A 20132-nucleotide genomic window follows, 5' to 3' on the forward strand; every position below is an offset into this window, starting at 1 on the left:
CTCAAACTTGTCTTGCATACACACGGTCACACAAAGTTGTCAGAAAATCCGATCGTTCTAAACGTGGTGACGTAAAACACGTACGTCGGGACTATAAACGGGGCAGTGGCCAATAGCTTTCATCTCTTTATTTATTCTGAGCATGCGTGGCACTTTGTCCGTCGGATTTGTGTACACACGATCGGAATTTCCGACAACGGATTTTGTTGTCGGAAAATTTTATCTCCTGCTCTCCAACTTTGTGTGTCGGAAAATCCGATGGAAAATGTCCGATGGAGCCCACACACGGTCGGAATTTCCGACAACATGCTCCGATCGGACATTTTCCATCGGAAAATCCGACCGTGTGTACGGGGCATTAGAGCTACAAAATAGCTTGTTTGTAAGGATTGCCTCTAAAGGTTGTGCATCAAAATATTAGTGTAAGGGTCGCTCAATTTTTATCCATGCCATTCTCACCTGTCTTTTATTTAAAATATTCTGTTGAATTAAAAACAGTCTAATTTTAATAAATATGGAATAAACACTGATGGATGCCAATAATTTTTGTCAGTTTCAGTTTATTTCAGAGAAACGTTGCAAACCTCTAACAGGAAGGCTTATCCCACATAAAATAAAGGGGGGCAATTGGAGAAGGAATTTGCAGCCGTGCTCCTGAGCCGGGTTATGCGCGTCCATAGACACAGACAGCTCAACTTGGCCCTGCCCCTTGATCCCGCCTCATTAGATTTGATTGTCAGCAGCAGAAGCCTTTGGCTCCCACTGCTATCAATCTGCCCAGTGCAAGCAGGGAGAGAGACCAGCGCTGCTTCAGACCGGCTGGATCGATGTAAGGAGTGTGAGGAAAACAAACGGCTAGTGAGAGTTTTTTTTTTTTTTACCTTTATGCAGGTCATACATTATACAAAAATTGTTAAATTCTAGTGGGGAGAAGGAGAAATTGCCCACATCCCTAATAGTACATCAAAAAGACACAAACCCTCTGACGGGACTTTTTAAGGTAATGACTCCAAAAATAATGTATGCAGACAATAAAATATAGAAAAATATAGTTTAATACAAATTCTAAAAAACATCAATACATAAAAGCTTGTTTTATAAGATAAAGAACATAAGAGCTTTGCCCTGTACAATTGCACATGAGTGTTCTAAACAGTGGTCTGAATATGCTTTTCTATCTATGACATCAATTTATCATACAGTTTTGACAAAAGCTTTTTATGTATTGATGTTTTTTAGAGTTTGTATTAAACTATATTTTTCTATATTTTATTGTCTGAATACACTATTTTTGGAGTTATTGCTCTAAAAAGTCCCATCAGAGGGTTTCTTTGTGTCTTTTTGAGGTAATACATTAAGGTAAAAAACCTTTTGACTTTAAATCCACTTCAAGGGAAAGACTAGAATTCAGTTTGTCTGATCCTCATCTGCAGAGATCAGTTGACCAGCTCTAGAGGTACCTTTTGTTTCCTCCAGAAAAGGTGAGTATTTCAGCAGTTTTGTCTCTTTTCAACCCAGCATGACGTTAAGGTAGCTTAAAACTAACATTTGAAAAGTTTGGTGTAGGAGCGATTCCTGTTACAATATCAATGCCATTAGGCTCTGAACGTTAAAGATTTTCTCTGCTACGCAAATTAGTTAAGAAATTTAGGCAATCATTGCTGTGCTTCATCCAGCTTGCGAGAAGAGCTGATGTTGGAAGTTCTGCATTGCTGCCATCTTGTGTTCGTTTTATGAACAGCATCAGATGACATGTGATTGGCCAGCAATTCCTAAGTCCCCAGGCAGCTTAGGCTGCATTCACACCTAAGCAGAGTGATTTTCAGGCATTTTTCTTTGAGTATTTTAAGAATTTTTGTGTGCTTATATGAGCATTTTAGAAGCTTTTTTACCTATGTATTCAAGCTTCAGGCGCTTTTGTTTTAGCCAATGGAAAATACTAGGTGTAGGAGATCAGTTCTTTAAGGCTCAAACATTTCTAAAATACAGCTGAAGAAATGCTCAAAAATGCCCAATTTGGGCATTATCAGGGGTTCCCACTGAAGTCAGACAGGCAATCTGACTCAAAAGTAGTTCATGTAGCTTTTTGAGTTTCAGGCTTTGAGCTACAGGTGTCTGAGCGGTCATAAATGAACAGTCACCATTGTAATACATGGGATTTTGGATCTTGAGCTTCAGCTACAAAACCTTTAGGTGTGAATGGGGCTTTAATCGCATAATTAATAAATGATAATAAATAAAAGCATAAAATGAAAATGCAGATGCAGCCTCATCACATACCTCACATGGAGGTTATCTTTATAAAAACAGCACATAGATCGCATAATAACTACATACTTATATTTATTTTATTTTTTTAATTCTCTGTTTATAATCGCACAAGAGCATGTACAGTATCTCACAAAAGTGAGTGAACCCCTCACATTTTTGTAAATATTTTATCATATCTTTTCATGTTACAACACTGAAGACACTTTGCTATTTTGCTACAATGTAAAGTAGTGAGTGTACAACTTGTATAACAGTTTGCTGTCCCCTCAAAATTACTCAACACACAGCCGTTAATGTCTAAACCACTGGCAACAAAAGTGAGTACACCCCTAAGTGAAAAGGTCCAAATTGGGCCCAATTTGCCATTTTCCCTCCCCAGTGTCATGTGGCTTGTTAGTGTTACAAGGTCTCAGGTGTGAATGGGGAGCAGGTGTGTTAAATTTGGTGTTATCACTCTCACTCTCTCATACTGGTCACTGGAAGTTCAACATGGCACCTCCTGGCAAAGAACTCTCTGAGGATCTGAAAAAAAGAATTGTTGCTCTACATAAAGATGGCCTAGGCAATAAGAAGATTGCCAAGACCCTGAAACTGAGCTGCAGCACGGTGGCCAAGATCATACAGTGGTTTAACAGGACAGGTTCCACTCAGAACAGGCCTCACCATGGTCGACCAAAGAAGTTGAGTGCACATGCTCAGCGTCATATCCAGAAGTTGTCTTTGGGAAATAGATGTATAAGTGCTTCCAGCATTGCTGCAGGGGGGGGGGGGTTCAGCCTGTCAGCGCTCAGACCATACGCCACACACTGCATCAAATTTGTCTGCATGGCTGTTGTCCCAGAAGGAAGCCTCTTCTAAAGATTATGCACAAGAAAGCCTGCAAACAGTTTGCTGAAGACAAGCAGACTAAGGGCATGGATTACTGGAACCAGGTCCTGTGGTCTGATGAGACCAAGATAAACTTATTTGGTTCAGATGATGTCAAGTGTGTGTGGCGGCAACCAGGTGAGGAGTACAAAGACAAGTGTGTCTTGCCTACAGTCGAGCATGGTGGTGGGAGTGTCATTATCTGGGGCTGCATGAGTGCTGCTGGCACTGGGGAGCTACAGTTCATTGAGGGAACCATGAATGCCAACATGTACTGTGACATACTGAAGCAGAGCATGATCATATCCCTTCGGTGACTGGGCCGCAGGGCAGCATTTCAACATAACGACCCCAAACACACCTCCAAGATGACCACTGCCTTGCTAAAGAAGCTGAGGGTAAAGGAGATGGACTGGCCAAGCATGTCTCCAGACCTAAACCCTATTGAGCATCTGTGGGGCATCCTCAAATGGAAGGTGAAGGAGCTCAAGGTCTCTAACATCTACCAACTCTGTGATGTCGTCATGGAGGAGTGGTAGAGGACTCTAGGGGCAACCTGTGAAGCTCGGGTTAAGGCAGTGTTGGAAAATAATGGTGGAGACACAAAATATTGACACTTTGGGCCCAATTTGAACATTTTCACTTATGGGTGTACTCACTTTTGTTGCCAGCGGTTTAGAAATTATTGGCTGTGTGTTGAGTTATTTTGAGGGGACAGCAAATTTACACTGTTAGACAAGCTGTATGCTCACTACTTTACGTTGTAGCAAAATGTCATTTCTTTAGTGTTTTCACATGAAAAGTTATAATAAAATATTTACAAAAATGTGAGGGGGTGTAACTCACTTTTGTGAGATACTGTACATACAAGTAGAGGAGGTCACAGCTACAAAGATAAGGCACAGTATAGGATTTGAAAAATCAAACTCAATTTCACAAGAGACATGAGGGTCACAACTCGCTGTAGGTGAGGGGAGAAACTGTACAAGCCCTGAGTGTTTGTTTTTAATTATTATGAAGAAGAGGCCCCTGGGGCAGGAAGTGGTACAGCAAAGAAGCACCTCACCCTCAAGAGGCATTTGATTGGTTGAGTGTGGAGTCCCCAGCCAGCTGGGCCTTCCTTACGTCAGAGAAGATATAGTAATTCCAGTGAAACCAGGTGTTTTTGTAGGTATCATGTTTATTCTTGGACCAAGTCCTCCACATGGTTTATATCCTCTATTTTTCAAAACCAGAGGGCTATGGAAGGGGGGTCAGGATCCTTAATTTTCATGGGGATGCAGGCCTTTGCTGCATTTAAGAGGTGCCAGGATACAGATTCCTTGAGTGGTGTGGATAAGTGGTGCAGGAGGAAGAATTCCAAGCAATCAGGAACACTAAAGTCTGTACATTTCTGAGTGATCAGTCTAACTACCTGTAATAATGGGCAAGACCAAAAAATGTGCAAAAGCGGCCTTTTTACACCTCCAGCACAAATCCGTAGAATTGTGTAATTGTTTGTGTAATTTTGTAGGGGTTCTGTACCACTTTGTGAGAATATTAAAGTTGGTTTCTTTGGATTCGATGAAGTCTACTATTAAGGCATGGGAAGTTACTACTACCTTGAGGTCCCCTAGCTATTCGGGAGTAACTCCTTCGGCCCCTTTGTGGATGAACCCGAAATTTCCACATTTGTTCTCCTTTCCTGACCCCATGATCTGGGCATGCAAAGGTGTTAAAATATTGAACGACATTACTAGGGAGGGGGAGCTTTGAGCTAGAGGTTGTAATAAGAAGTTCAACAAGGTCTGGTAGGCCTTGCTAGATTAAGTTACTCAGCTGTAGAGTTGAGTATTTAGTGCATTGATAATTTGACTCATAGATGTGGACTTTGCTGACAAACTTGAGTGGGTTTCTTTTCTTGACATAAGTTATTAGATAGTAGAAGGATTTGAACATGATAATATGTATTTTATATACAAGGTGCACAAAACGGTCATTATCTCATTACGTGTTTCTTTTTTTCAAATATAAGTTTATTCAGGCATAGGAAAGGGTATACTCCCAGAATAGCAATCTATAGAAAGAAAACATACAGAAATACAGCTTCTCATAGCGTCATACTTAGGAATACAACGATATTTCAATTCAGTACATTTACAATTATATCTTGTTGAGCTATGTACACAGTGTTCATCTTTGCTGCGATTCTTTTATTTATCTGGGTGTCCCCTTCCCTCTACCATTTTCCTTGTTCCAAACAGTAATTAGAAAGGTAACCAAACATTAGGGAGAAAGAATAGATATGAAATAAAGAAAAGTTGAGGGAGAGAGAGAAGAGGGTGGAGGGGAGGAGGGGTTACGTACAGAGACGGTGAGTGGGTCTGGTTCGGTGTGTTAGGGTCAGTGTAGCCTAGTCACTTGTCAAGAGATTCTGTCCTTCATTACAGAATATGAACATCAGCCATTTCGACCAGGTTTTTGTGTATGTCTCATTTTGGTTTCGGGTTGTGAGGATAAGATCCTCCATTTTCCTTATGTCTTCCACCTTTCTCAGCCACATGCCTACGGTTGGAGGTTTGGTAGACTTCCACAATAGTGAAATACATAACTTTGCTGCGTCTAGTAGATGGCGGATCAAAGATTTTTTTATATGCCTTGGCTGGTATTGACGTCGCGTGTAGTAAGAAAAAGCCAGGATCTGCCAGGATAGAGCGCTCTGTAAAATTTTGTATCGTCTGTTGTATGGTCTTCCAGAACTGCCCTAACATGGGGCAGCTCCAGAAGATGTGAAGGATCGTGCCCCGTTCTCCCTGGCATCTCCAGCAGATCTCTGAGGAGGATGGGAAGAACTTTTGTAGTTTTGTAGGAGTATTGTACCATCTAGTGAGTATTTTATAATTGGTTTCTTGCATCTTTGTACATATTGAGGATTTAAATGTGAAGTAAAGTATGTTTTGTTTTTGTCGCGTTGTAAACGTACATTGCAGTTCTCTTTCCCATGCTCTTATGGCATTTATTTGGTAATTTTCTGGCGATACTATCAACAACTGGTAGGTGGCCGACAGCGCATGAGGGAGGGCTCCTTCCTCCGAACAATATATTTCGTAGGTAGTCAAGTTCCGATTATGGCCTTCGGGAGGGGGTAATGTTTTAAGATAGTGTATGAGTTGGAGAGCTCTCCAAAAGTCTAGGCGAAATGGTCCTTCTGTGTTCATGAGCTCATCCGCCGTAGGTCACCCACCATCCGCTACAAAGTGTGATATCTGAGAGTATCCCCTGTTGTAAAGAGATCTAAAGACTGGGTCCATGTATCCTGGCGTGAAATCTGGGTGTCCCAGTATCGGGTGTAATGGTGAGTTGGGAGACATAAGCTTGAAGCGTGCGAATAAGGATGAGCACGTTCGTGTAGTTACTCCTATCAAAGGATGATTTTTTATCGTACGTGGTAGGGAAGTCTGGCACCAGGGCGCTCTGTTTAGTGGTATAACGCTTTGTGACTGTTCCAGTTGAACCCACAATTTAGTGGGCTGGTGTCGGATCCAGTCAATAAGTCTAGTCAGGTGAGTAGCTTGCTGGTATTGGCGAAGGTCTGGAACCGCCAAACCACCGAATGATTTAGGAAGTGTGAGTAGTCGTTTGTTGAGTCTGGGCTTTTTATTAGCCCAAATAAAGTTAGAAAAGAGAGCATTTATCTGTTTGAAATAGTGGGATGGTATGTGAATCGGTAATGCCTGTAAAAGGTACAGGAATTTCAGGAGGATGCACATCTTAAGGATGTTGCATCTGCCGAACCACGAATGTAATCCAGTGCTCCATGTGGTGAGTAGTGTCCTAACTTTGGATAATAATGGGGGGAAATTTAAAGCGAATAACTGTGATATCTTAGGGGGAATATACGTGCCTAAATATTTAAGGGCAGTATTAGTCCATTTAAAGTTGAAATTATCCCTACGAGTCGTGAGAGAGCAGTCAGGTAATCCTACACTCATGACCTCGGACTTGTTGAAATTGATCTTCAGGTTGGCAATCTTACCGTATGTTTGGAATTCTTTTAGTAAGTTGGGGAGGGAAACTACTGGGTTAGTGAGGGTGAACAGCATGTCATCCGCGTAGGCGGCTATTTTCTGTTGTGTCTCTCCCAAAGTCACCCCGGTTATATCTGGATTGGCGCGTACGGTTCGCAGGAAGGGTTCCAACGACAGGGCGAAGAGGAGTGGGGACAGAGGACACCCTTGGCGGGTTCCGATTTTGATCATGAAAGGATCGGACAAGACTCCATTCACGCGAACCCGGGCTGAGGGATCAGTGTAGATCGCATCGATCCATTTAAGCATCCTCTCTCCCATTCCGACGTGTCTTAAAACAGAAGTCATGAAGTTCCAATCCACCCTGTCAAAGGCCTTCTCTGCGTCCGTACTCAGGAAAACACAAGAAGTCTTCGTCCGGTTCACTACATGTAGAATGTTGAGTACTTTGTTTGTGTTATCCCTCGCTTCCCATGTGGGGACAAACCCTACTTGGTCTAAGTGGATCAGAGAAGGAAGGTAAGATTGGATCCTAGTAGATAGTATCTTCGTGAGTATTTTGAGGTCAAGATTAAGTAATGAAATCGGTCTGTAGCTACCACATGCCGTCATGTCTTTCCCTTCATTGGGGATCACTGCAATATGTGCTGTCAGAGTATCTCTCGGTATACGTGTTCCAGAATCCAGTGAATTAAATAGCTTGTGCATGGGTTCTCCTAGGGACGGTAGTAGGGTTTTGTAATATTGGGCCGTAAAGCCATCCGGTCCCGGAGCTTTCCCTATTTTCATAGAGGCCACAGCTTTCTGTATCTCCTCCAAAGTGATGGGTTCATCTAGTAATTCACTGGACTCTGTTGGTAGTTTAGGCATGTCAGATTTAGTCAAGTACTCTTCTATTTGTGATTGTGGTGAAGGTGTCTTTTGTAAGTTGTAAAGGGATGAATAGAATTCTCATTACGTGTTTCTATGTATGACGACTAATTGGGATGGTGGGTGGGGGGAGGGAGGGGTGGGAGTTAGGTTGAACTATGTTAGTTCTGTTTTAGGCCCCGCGAGGCCAACCCCGAAGGCATGTTGCCTTTGGGTCATTTATGTCTGTTTGTGTTAAAATTTAATAAAAAGAATAAAAAAAAAGTTTTTTTCTTGGGTTTGTGCACAAATGGATGGTTTTTGGGCTAGAAGTAGAATTTGTTCCCTTTGTTGTGGAGAGAGAGTGAGGTGGAGGGTTGTCTCCCACTTGGTTAAGAACTGAGGGCAGTAGTCCTCTCCAGGTTGAGTGAAAAGGGAGCGTATAACGAGGAGTGTTGAAGCAGTTCTTGTGAGTCACACATGATTAAAATTTGGTGAGAGGCCTTCGAAAGGCCAATGGGGCAGGAAGCATGAGGAGTGGAGTTGTGGGGCACTCAAAGTCCATGTGGAGTGTGTCAAGTCAGTTTAAAAAGGGCTTTCAAGGAAGGCCATCAGTTGTTGGACAGAATGAGGAAAGGCCCAAAAACAATTCCAGGCCAGGAGGGACCTGGGTTCCTCCCTAGGGATAACAGTGGGTTACCTAAAATTGTGTACAGTGGGGATGGGGCCAGGGAGAGTTTTTATTTCTGAAGTGCCCTAGCAGAACAAGAGATCGTGGGGCCGAGAAGAGGATGGGCTTTCAAGGATGCTGGGATGTGAGGGAAGCACCAAGGTAGGTGGCTCAAAAGGAAGCTAGTTGTGGATCGTTCCAGAGATACTCACTCCTTCAGTTCTCCATGTTTGTGCCAGTCCAATAGTGGTGTGAAATGTGCTGCGGCTTGGTGCTTGGAGATGCCAGGCTGCCGTACTTTTTGGGGAGGGCCAACGTATTTGATTTAAGGCTGGGATGTTTCTGGGCCCACATGAATTTAGAAAAAAAGGAGTTCACTAATTTCAGGAAGGAGGGAGGGATGTGGATTGGGAGTGTCAGTAAGTACAGGAATTTCCGGAGGATCGTCATTTTTTAAGGAGTTTACAGGTCCTGTGAAGGAGAGGAGGAAAATTGAGCTTTAAAAGTGTCTTTGAAATCTGCTGGGACTGCAGATTTAATTCAACCCTAAAAAGCCTCTAGCATTCAAAAATCTTATGGACTGTGGAAAGAAGCGGTTTGCAGACAGTGCTATGAGAGGAAATAATCCTAAATAGCCTGCAAGAATGCAACACTAAACAAGGAATTCACAGGATGGGCGTTATCCGTCAGGATATTAATAGCTCTCTGAGGGCACCTCCTCTCCCCCAGTTCTTCGATACTTGGTAAATACGCCCTCTTAATAATCTTCTGCACTGTTTTTATCAGCCTAAGTAAGGCATTTCTTTCATGGACTGTGCACATCCCTTACCACAAAGGGATGTGATAAGTCAACACACTCTCAATAGCAGCCTTATAGAAACTGAGGAGGACCCGCTCAGAAAAGCCTGCCCTCCACAGCTTCCTCAAGAAGTACAATCTCTGATGAGCTTTACCCATCAGACAGGATATGTGCCCTGGCCATGACAGATCCTCCCTAATTATTGTTCCCAATAAACAGAGCTGCTGTACCCTCTTGACCTCCGCCCTATCGATCACAACTGGCTTATAGCTGGTTTCTCTATGTCTCCTAAAATCTATAATTGTCTCCTTTGTCTTTACCCACATTTAGCTCTAAATTATTACCTCTGTACCAACCCACTAGGTTACCTATTTCCTGCCGATATGTCGTCTCATCACCATCCCTTATTCTTCCAACTAACATGGTGTCATCCGCAAATTTCACCTTGAAGCAGGAGACACAATCAAAAGTATATAGACAAAAAAAGGGCTCCCCTATATGACCTGGACAGTGGAAAGGAAGCTTGTTATACCCTGGTATAAAGGCTGCAGCCATGATCCTGGTGCCTTTTTTTTTTTTTTTTTCAGCAGGTGAGGAGCTTTCAGGTAACAGTGATCCGAGCAGCTCTACAGCCACCTGATCACTTTTAGTTCAATCTTATTTTATTGATAAAGTAACCAAAACGAGCTTGCATAGTCTCAATATAAACAGATTATCGTACAAAATTTAACAAAGTGTGATCTCCCAAATGTTGACCATCCATTCACTTACGTAGCGCACTCCTGAACCCAGCACTCTATACGTAGCGCACCCCTAAACCCTGCACTCTGTACACAGCACACCCCTAAACCCTGCACTCTGTACACAGCACACCCCTAGAACCTGCATCTGTACAGAGCACACCCCTGAACTCTGCACTCTATACGTAGCGCACTCCTGAACCCTGCACTCTATATGTAGCGCACTCCTGAACCCTGCACTCTATACGTAGCGCACCCCTAAACCCTGCACTCTGTACACAGCACACCCCTAAACCCTGCACTCTGTACACAGCACACCCCTAGAACCTGCATCTGTACAGAGCACACCCCTGAACTCTGCACTCTATACTTAGCGCACTCCTGAACCCTGCACTCTATACGTAGCGCACTCCTGAACCCTGCACTCTATAAGTAGCGCACTCCTGAACCCTGCACTCTATAAGTAGCGCACTCCTGAACCCTGCACTCTATACGTAGCGCACTCCTGAACCCTGCACTCTATACGTAGCGCACTCCTGAACCCTGCACTCTATACGTAGCGCACTCCTGAACCCTGCACTCTATACGTAGCGCACTCCTGAACCCTGCACTCTATACGTATCACACTCCTGAACCCTGCACTCTATACGTAGGGCACTCCTGAACCCTGCACTCTATACGTAGCGCACTCCTGAACCCTGCACTCTATACGTAGCGCACTCCTGAACCCTGCACTCTATACGTAGCGCACTCCTGAACCCCGCACTCTATACGTAGCGCACTCCTGAACCCTGCACTCTATACGTAGCGCACTCCTGAACCCTGCACTCTATACGTAGCGCACTCCTGAACCCTGCACTCTATACGTAGCGCACTCCTGAACCCTGCACTCTATACGTAGCGCACTCCTGAACCCTGCACTCTATACGTAGCGCACTCCTGAACCCTGCACTCTATACGTAGCGCACTCCTGAACCCTGCACTCTATACGTAGCGCACTCCTGAACCCTGCACTCTATACGTAGCGCACTCCTGAACCCTGCACTCTATACGTAGCGCACTCCTGAACACTCTATGTAATGCACTCCATAACTTTGCACTCTGTACGTAGCACACCCCAGATACAACCGGCCCTATAGGGCAACTATACTGCTGATGTGGCCCGCATGGAAATTGAGTTTGACACCCGTGTTAAGGGATCATACCACCCTGCTAGATTGTCGTTTGCAGTGCAAACCTGAACAAGTAAATGTAATTGGTCGTTATAAAGTGTTTTTCCTTCATACAGTTTTATGGGCAAGGCCTACTGATTTTTTGAGTTACTGAAATCTACATTACTTCTTTTCATTACATTAAGCAGGACCCTTGTAATAGGAATTTCTTCTTGTCCAAAGTTTATTGAAGCTTAGATGAATAGGCTAAATTTATCAGCATCAGTATGCATCACTTAAAGTGGAAAATCAGGCAAGACAATTTTCAAAACAGCACAATTGTAATATGTTACCTCTAATAATTACTATCCTATGCCCACAGCACTACTCTGTACAAATGACAGTTTCATTCAAGCCAGAAACTACACACAGTGCTCTTCCAATGGTGCTGTGACTGAGAGTTCTGGCTGTAGTACAGTACGGGGATCCTGTCATTCACTCTCCCATTCCTCCTCCCCCATATATTCTTTGTATTTCTTCACAGAATGCAAGGTGTTCTGTGAATGGGCGAGGGGAGATGAGCTCAGGTAAACGCCAAGATTTTCAGTCGACCATTCACAGAGCTCCTTGCATTTTTTCAAAAGGATACTTTTACCTAAGGGTTTTTGTTAATGGATGAGGGTAAAGTGAAAGAAGAGTGAGCAACCACGATCCTTTACTGTACTATAGCCATCTGTCACAGAAGAAGAGTGTTCTATGTAGTTTCTGGCATAAATGAAACTGTCATTTGTACAGTACAGATCAGCATTGCGGACATAGGATACTAATTATTGGAAGTAATTTGTTGTGATTGTGCTGTTTTGAATTTTTTTTTCCTGTAGTTCCACTTTAAATTGATTATAACTCAGTTTTAAAACAGGGTCAGGAACAGGTGCACAATTCTGATTCTCTGCTGCAACACATCCTTATGGTATGGGGCTTTGTGTTTGAAGACCTAGGGCTGGTTCACACCACGAAAATGCACTCCAGATCTGTTCCCGATGTGTTTCTGCATTTTTCCTGTGCGTTTTTTATTAGTTTCTGATGCAATTTAAGAAGCTTTTTTTTTCCCACTGTATTGGGGACCGGTTCATTTTTGATGCGTTCCAGTGTGTTTTTGATGCATTTTACTGCGTTCCAGTACAGAAAAAATGCAGCATGTTCTACTGGAACTGACTGCACTGGTGTGAACTATGCCATTGGAAACCATATAACCTACTTTCCATGTGTTTTTGATGCAGAAAAAATGCACTGGACTGCATGTGGTGTGAACTAGCCCTTAAAGTGGAACTTCACTTTCTCAATCAACATGGACTAGTTCTAATCCTTATGCTGCTAGCATTAGTAAATAGATAGGAAAGTATATCATATTTACTTGTTTTAACTTTTTTTTTTTTTTTTTTTTGCAATTCTTCAGTTACTTCCTGGTTTCCATGCCTAGGCAAATGATGTCATACATCCCATGAGTCTTCAGGAGGGGAGGGAGGGTTCTTAGCTCAGCCAATGCCTGAGATAAGGACAGATGGATTCCAGGAAGTGACATCTACATGCATCATCTGCCCTTACTCAAGATGGGCACTTCCAAAAAATGCCAGGGGTGTTTTTCAAAGTGATTCCTCAGCAAAATAAAGCATGGAGACATGGATGGATGGGGGAGTTTGCTTTGAATATTAACCACTTCCCTACCCGGCCATAGTAATATGACGTCCACAGATGGGATCTCCCATCCTGGGTGGACGTCATATGAGGGTCTGGGATTCCCGGCCATCTAGGGGGCGCGCGCAGCGTTGCTCGGGACCCGGTGCGTGTGCCCGGCGGCCGCGATGTCCGCCGGGCACCCGCGATTGCCCGTTAACCGGGCTGGACCGTGGATCTCTGTGTGTAAACACAGAGATCCACGTCCTGTCAGGTGAGAGGAGAGCGATCTGTGTTCCTAGTACAGCGGAACACTGATCGGTCTCCTCCCCTTGTACGTCCCCTCCCCCTACAGTTAGAATTACTCCCTTAGGAAACATTTAACCCCTTGTGTCCCCCTAGTGGTTAACCCCTTCACTGCCTGTCACATTTACACAGTAATCATTGCAATTTTATAGCATTGATCGCTGTATAAATGTGAATGGTCCAAAAAATGTGTCAAAAGTGTCTGATGTGTCCGCCATAATGTCGCAGTCACGAAAAAAAATTGCGATCGCCGCTATTACTAGTAAAAAAAATAAATAATTTTTTTTTTTAAACGCCATAAATCTATCCCGTATTTTGTAGACGCTATAACTTTTGCGCAAACCAATCAATATACGCTTATTGAGATTTTTTTTTTTTAACCAAAAATATGTAGAAGAATACGTATCGGCCGAAACTGAGGAAAAAAATTTTTGTTTTTTTTTTTTTTAAAAATTGGGATATTTATTATAGCAAAAAGTAAAAAATATTGTGTTTTTTTCAAAATTGTCGCTCTTCTTTTGTTTATAGCGCAAAAAATAAAAACCGCAGAGGTGATCAAATACCACCAAAAGAAAGCTCTATTTATGGGGAAAAAAAGAACGTAAATTTTTTTTGGGTACAACGTCGCATGACCGCGCAATTGTCGTTTAAAGTGCGACAGCGCTGAAAACTAAAAATTGGCCTGGGAAGGAAGGGGGTGAAAATGCCCGGTATTGAACCGGTTAAAAATGAATTATATAGCATATTTGTTTTGTGGTGCTCAGATGCAGTGCGGTTCCACTTTAAATAGACATATTGCAGTCAGACGGAGGACTCCTCTATGGCTCCAATTTTATAAAGACAGAAAATATTTTACTTTTATTTAAAGAGTAAAACATTCACATTTGACAAAAGTACTTGTCAGGTATCTGTAAGGAGTTTTTTAGTATTTATATCATGAGTCTTGCACCCATAAATGGGCTAGACACTCATATTTTCAAGCAGTTTTAGTTATTCTAAATCGATCAATGAAGCCTGCTGCCAGCGGATTGTCAGACTATAGAACAACTGTTGGTTGCTCTGTAGGTGTCATATTCTATTACCTGTCTGCAAAGGTTCTATGCTGCTATATCTCTGTTAGTTTAATATTTTAATTTTAAATCTTGTAAAAAAAATTCCACACTGAGCTGGTGATGCGGCATTGTTTGTGTGTGGAAGTCAGTGGGATCTCTCTGATCCTGTCATTCACGCAGCAGCCTCTGCCAGGAGATACTTGACAGGTTAGGAAGCTTGACATCCCTGGCAGGAAGGGTGACATAGCAGATAAAGGTCTAGCAATGTGTGCAGCAGCTGTCACAGACAGTCCTCATTTATTTCAGTGAAATGTTCCTCTGGCGTTCCATCTCCACAATCAAAGCTGTAAGCCATTGTAGCAAAGTGAGGTCTTTTCAGATGTGTATTATACAGCAGAACTTTGGAAATGAAAGGTACAGCAGGTATGCTTTTTAACCTTGTGTGCTTCCCAATACCAGATCTTCAATCTTGAGTTCTACTGCACTTTTATTATATTATAAATATTATAAACGCCTTATTTTTTCTTGCTTCCAAAAGCAGACAACTTATCAAGCAGAGGTTAACATTTTTTTGACAATAGCGCCTCCTACTGGATAATTGCCTTTATTCCTTTGAGAGGCCCAGTAAACGTTATAGACAGTCTGGCAAAAGTGAATGACATTTATAGAACTGAATGTAAGAGTCCATTTAGCACTATGTGTGTGTGTGTGTAGAGGTGTGTTATTTATTTTTTTTGTGGCGTTAAGGGAAGTGAGTTCATTTCCTTTGTGCGTTGACATTGAGAAATTTTCAATAAAAGTATTGAAACAGAAAACACGGTCACATGTCAATCATGTGTTGACCTGTGTTTTCTGTTTCAATATTTTTATTGAAAATTTTTCAAGAATAGAATCCATAACGCAGGTGGAGCACATCAAAACATTCAGAACAGGTATGAAAGGGGAATCAAATATTATACCACCAATTATTCCCAACACAAGAGATGCCAGATAAAGTAGAAATTTAACATAAAGAAAAAGTTCTTATAGATCAAACCGCAATCCCACTGGAAACCCCCCCCCCCAACAGGGGAAACCTTAGAACCCAAACTTCACCACCACCCACCGGCACGCCAGCATAGTTACAAGGTCAGGTTGAAAAAAGACACAAGTCCAACTAGTTCAACCAAAAAAAAAAAAATTCAATCCCATATACACAATCCTTCACTCACAGTTGATTCAGAGGAAGGCGAAAAACCCCAGCAAAGCATGCTCCAATTTGCTACAGCTAAAAATTCCTTCCTGATCCCCCGAGAGGCAATCAGATTTTCCTTGGATCAACTTTACCTATAAATGTTAGTAAGGCTGCTTTCATACTGGGGCGTTGGGGGCGTCGGCGGTAAAGCGCCGCTGTTTTTAGCAGCGCTTTACCGTTGTTTTAGCGGTGCTATTCGGCCGCTAGCGGGGCTCTTTTAATCCCCACTAGCGAGTGAAAAAGGGTTAAAACCGCCCGCAAAGTGCCGCTGCAGCGGCGGTTTGGCGGCGCTGCCCATTGATTACAATGGGCAGGGGAGCTTTAGGAGCGGTGTATACACCGCTCCTACAGCGCTGCAAAGATGCTGCTTGCAGGACTTTTTTTACCGTCCTGCAAGCACACCGCTCCAGTGTGAAAGCACTCGGGCTTTCACAATGGAGTGAGAGGAGCGGCTCTTTACAGGCGCTATTTTTAGTGCTATAGCTCCTGTAAAGCGCCTCAGTGTGAAAGCAGCCTTATGTATCATGAGTTGTAGATATAGTAATTTTTGGAAGGTGTTCCTTCAGACTGAAAATTAATTTCAAGGGTTTTTCTGTGTTGAAAAGGTTGACAAAGGCTGCCCTAAAGTGTTGAAAAAGTTTGCTTTTAATTGCATAATAATCATAATAATAATGGCACACTTTTTCAACCTTTAATCTGAAGAAGACACATATTCATAGAGTTCTGCTGGCAGTGCTAAACACCGGGCATTACAGCACCCACAACAGGGAGTAGTCCAGTCCAGTCTGCAATAGGAATATAGCAATCGTTTTTAACCTATTAGACAGGGTTCACACATGTGTGGTGTGAATTTCAGGATTGTTTTCACTGTGAATTTCCAAAGTAGCTGTTCAGCGGGCCAGCTGCGATTTAGATACGGTTTTGATGGTAATTATAGGAGTGGGTGGCTGCCGCCTCCTTAAAGTGTAAGTAAACCCTCCTATCGTTTTCAGCCAAGGAAGCTGCCATCTTTGCCTTTGTTTAATCTACAACTGCCATGATGCTTCACATGTGATCAGTTATGACACCAGCCATTGGATGGCTTGACAGTTTGGTTGAGAGCACAACCAATGGGAGTGTTACATTTCCGGCACATGCCGGCAATGAAACAGTTTTATGGATGGGTTTACTTCCACTTTAACAATCAATGACTCATGAATGTAAATAAAAGAATTGCCGGCAATAGAACTTGGGGAAAAAACAGTGTGGGGTCCCTCCTCCAAATCCATGCCCTTCGACCCACACCAAATTATTGGCCAGGAAAGGGGGGGGGATGAGCGAATGCCCCCCCCCCCCCCCCCCCCCCCCCCCGCAGTTCACCTTGTCCCCATGCTGGGGGCCTCTTCCTCCCAACCCTGGCCCAGTGGTTGTGGGTGTGCGGGTGGTGACCTATTGGAATGTGAATGGGGTATTGTACCCCTACTCTATTCACCAAAAAAGTGTAAAAAAAAAAAAAAACCTACACACAGTTTTTGACAAGTCCTTCATTAAAAAAACAAAAACAATGTCCATTAGTGTAGCTCCATCGTCAATCACGTGTCTGGTATGGATTTGGTGGAGGACCCCACACGTTTTTGTTTTTGTTTTTTTTACATTTTGGCATGGGGTTCCCCTTAAAATCCATACCAAGTGCTGTTTTTTTTTTTCCTCAATTCATGTTCATAACTGATAACATGCGATTCAGCGTTCCCATAGAATTCAGTGAGCCTGGAATTTGCACCTGAACCGCACGGTGCTCAGAAAACGCACAGGACTCTTTTACCTTTCACACTGCGATGTATCCCGTATATACAGTATGTGAACAGCTTCAATGGAAACCAGCGTTATTTCTCTTGTCATGTAAGATCAGATGTGGTTCAAAACACATCCAATTCGCATATATATGAACCAGGCCTTTGTTAAAGGGGTTGTAAAGTCACAAGGTTTTTCACCTTAATGCATTCTATGCATTAAGGGCACAGTGGTGTAGTGGATAGCACTTTCACCAAGCAGTAAGAAGGGTCGCTGGTTCGAATCCCAACCACGACACTACCTGCCTGGAGTTTGAATGTTCTCCCTGTGTCTGCGGGGGGTTTCCTCCAGTTTCCTCCCACACTCCAAACACATGCTGGAAGGTTAATTGGATCCTGTCTAAATTGTCCCTAGTGTGTATGAATGTGAGTTAGGGACTTTAGATTGTAAGCTCCTTGAGGATAGGGACTGATGTGAATGTACAATGTATATGTAAAGCGCTGCGTAAATTGACAGCGCTATATAAGTACCTGAAATAAATAAATAAATTAAGGTGAAAAACCTTTTTTGGTGCAGCTTTTGTGGTGCAGCTGCCCCCCAGAGCCCCCCTTTTACTTACCTGAATCCAATCTTTCCAGCGACAAGAACGAGCCCAGCAGCTCCAGCCCCTGTCTCAGATCCTCATTGGATAGATTGATAGCAGCGGGAGCAGCAGGACTCGGGAGCACGCCCGCATGAGTGCCCCCAGGGAATGCGGCTTTCCGTGGGGGCACTCGATGCGGAGGAGTCAGGAGTGCCGCCGGGGGGACCCCAGAAAAGGAGGATCAGGGCCGCTCTGTGCAAATCCCTTGCACAGAGGAGGTAAGTATAACATGTTTGTTATTTTATTTTTTTAAAACTGACCTTTACAATCACTTTAAACAGAAGGTAGCTGCTCTTCATCCAGCAATGATTTATGCAAATAACAAGTTATAGCAAGGTACACAGAAAATAAATAGTCTTTTGGCTTTTGAATATGGAATTACGAAATGTTTTTAAAATGTTATTTCTGTAAGGTCACTTGTGTTATAGTTTAGTCATCCCATGGTCTAGTATGCTAATGCAAAGTGAGAATAAAACCTCTCGTGTGTCTTTGGCAGTTATGGTGGGTTCCAAGTATTGCCAACTCTCTGAAAATTGGAAGCATTTTTTAGTGTTAAAACCTGAAATTAAAATGGATTTATTTACAATTTATTGACACTGATGTAAGTAAAATTTCAGTAGCCCTAATGTGGAAGCAGAAACTGATGTGTACATCGTTTTTAAAATAAATTACAAAAAATTCTTGATTGTGTATCTTTGCTTTCAAACTCATAAATGGGTATGGATATTTTCATGAACTGTACAGGCTGTAACTGTGGTGAATAGCTATGCAAGGCACTGTAGAATATGTACATATGACTGAGATAATGTCTCTCTGTTCCTCTCCTCAGGGACTGACGATCATCTTCCAGGTGGCACTGGCTCTCCTAAAGGTATGTTAAACTTGTTGCTAAGTGTTTTTTTGTATGTTTTAACAGAGTAGAACTGTTGGAATACAATGTTCATTTGTATTTTGTGCAACAACTACTGCACATCAGAATATAGTAGAGATATATTCTTCAACCAGTAGATAGCAGTGTTTATAAGTTTGTAGCTTAATTTATGGTATGCTCCGTCTTTTCCCTGAATAACATTTCCTGTCTGCAGTTAAGCAGCAGACAAAGCCCATATGTCTGTTCTGTAGGACTATATCAGGGCTGTCTTATCAAGCGGGCGCACCTGGGCACAGCCCAGGGGCCCCAAATGCACATGGGGCCTCATCAGGGCCAGTCTGATCTAGGGGGAAGCTGCTGGAAGTGCTGGGTGACATGGTACACTGCACACAGAGATTAACTGACAGTAACTTTATTAACAGCGGCGCGCACCTGCTGCGTGCGGTCTTTAAGTTGTCACCATGGCTGATTGCTGGTGTGGGCAGCACGACTTGCCGCCCGGCCGGGAGTCCAAGGAGTTTGTGGCTGGGAGCGGATGCACTGTCACTGTGCTGTGCCGATCCATTTACTCAATATCTCACTCGTACAAAGCCTATGAGTGAGATTTTGAGAGACACTGAAATACATGTCGAATCACACGGCAATGCAACACGTCTCACTACTGTACATCACCGTGAATGAAGTGCATGTTTTTTACATTCCAAATAAAGTTTATACAAGAAAAAGGGAGCCATGTGATGAGCTGAATTGTGCACCACACTGCCCCTACCACAGCCGACTATGCAGAGCTGCCAGTGTGGTGAATCATTCCAGCAGCTCTGCATTGTGTGAATACAGCCTGAAAAACAATCCAAATGTCTCTTTTTAAAAACATTTGTCAGCCTTGAGGAAGCGATGTCAGAAGAAAAAAAAAAGACAGAAAATAGAAAACCATATACAATGGGATGAAACCTCCAAAAAATAAGTAGTGCATGTACCAAAGTCTCATCCGTTTGGAGTTACCCCCAGAAGCTGTGGTGCTAGAATTATTGTTCTCACTCTGGCGTGCATGAAGATATGTTACATATAGGGCGATCAATGATTTTTTTTTACTTTTTTTTTTTTTTTTTTTTACCTGCCTTTTTTCATCACATAGACAAAAACTCTGCATGTGATGATTTTTTAGTGACCGGATCTCTTTAATGAGGCACCAGGGGTCTATAAGACCCCCCGATGTCTCACCTGTCCT

The 20132-nt window shown here is 42.9% G+C and overlaps 1 protein-coding gene across 2 annotated transcripts in view; it reads left to right on the forward strand.

The window, feature by feature from the left end:
- Positions 1–20132, forward strand: part of RABGAP1L (RAB GTPase activating protein 1 like) — a 595387-nt gene that overhangs the window by 427074 nt on the left and 148181 nt on the right. For both annotated transcript variants that reach the window (XM_073593438.1, XM_073593437.1), the window contains exon 18: positions 18863–18904. In XM_073593438.1, the coding sequence (XP_073449539.1) occupies positions 18863–18904 (42 nt within the window). The remainder of the gene's footprint in view (positions 1–18862; positions 18905–20132) is intronic.

Source organism: Aquarana catesbeiana, linkage group LG07, assembly GCF_042186555.1.
Source record: "Aquarana catesbeiana isolate 2022-GZ linkage group LG07, ASM4218655v1, whole genome shotgun sequence".
NCBI lineage: Eukaryota > Metazoa > Chordata > Amphibia > Anura > Ranidae > Aquarana > Aquarana catesbeiana.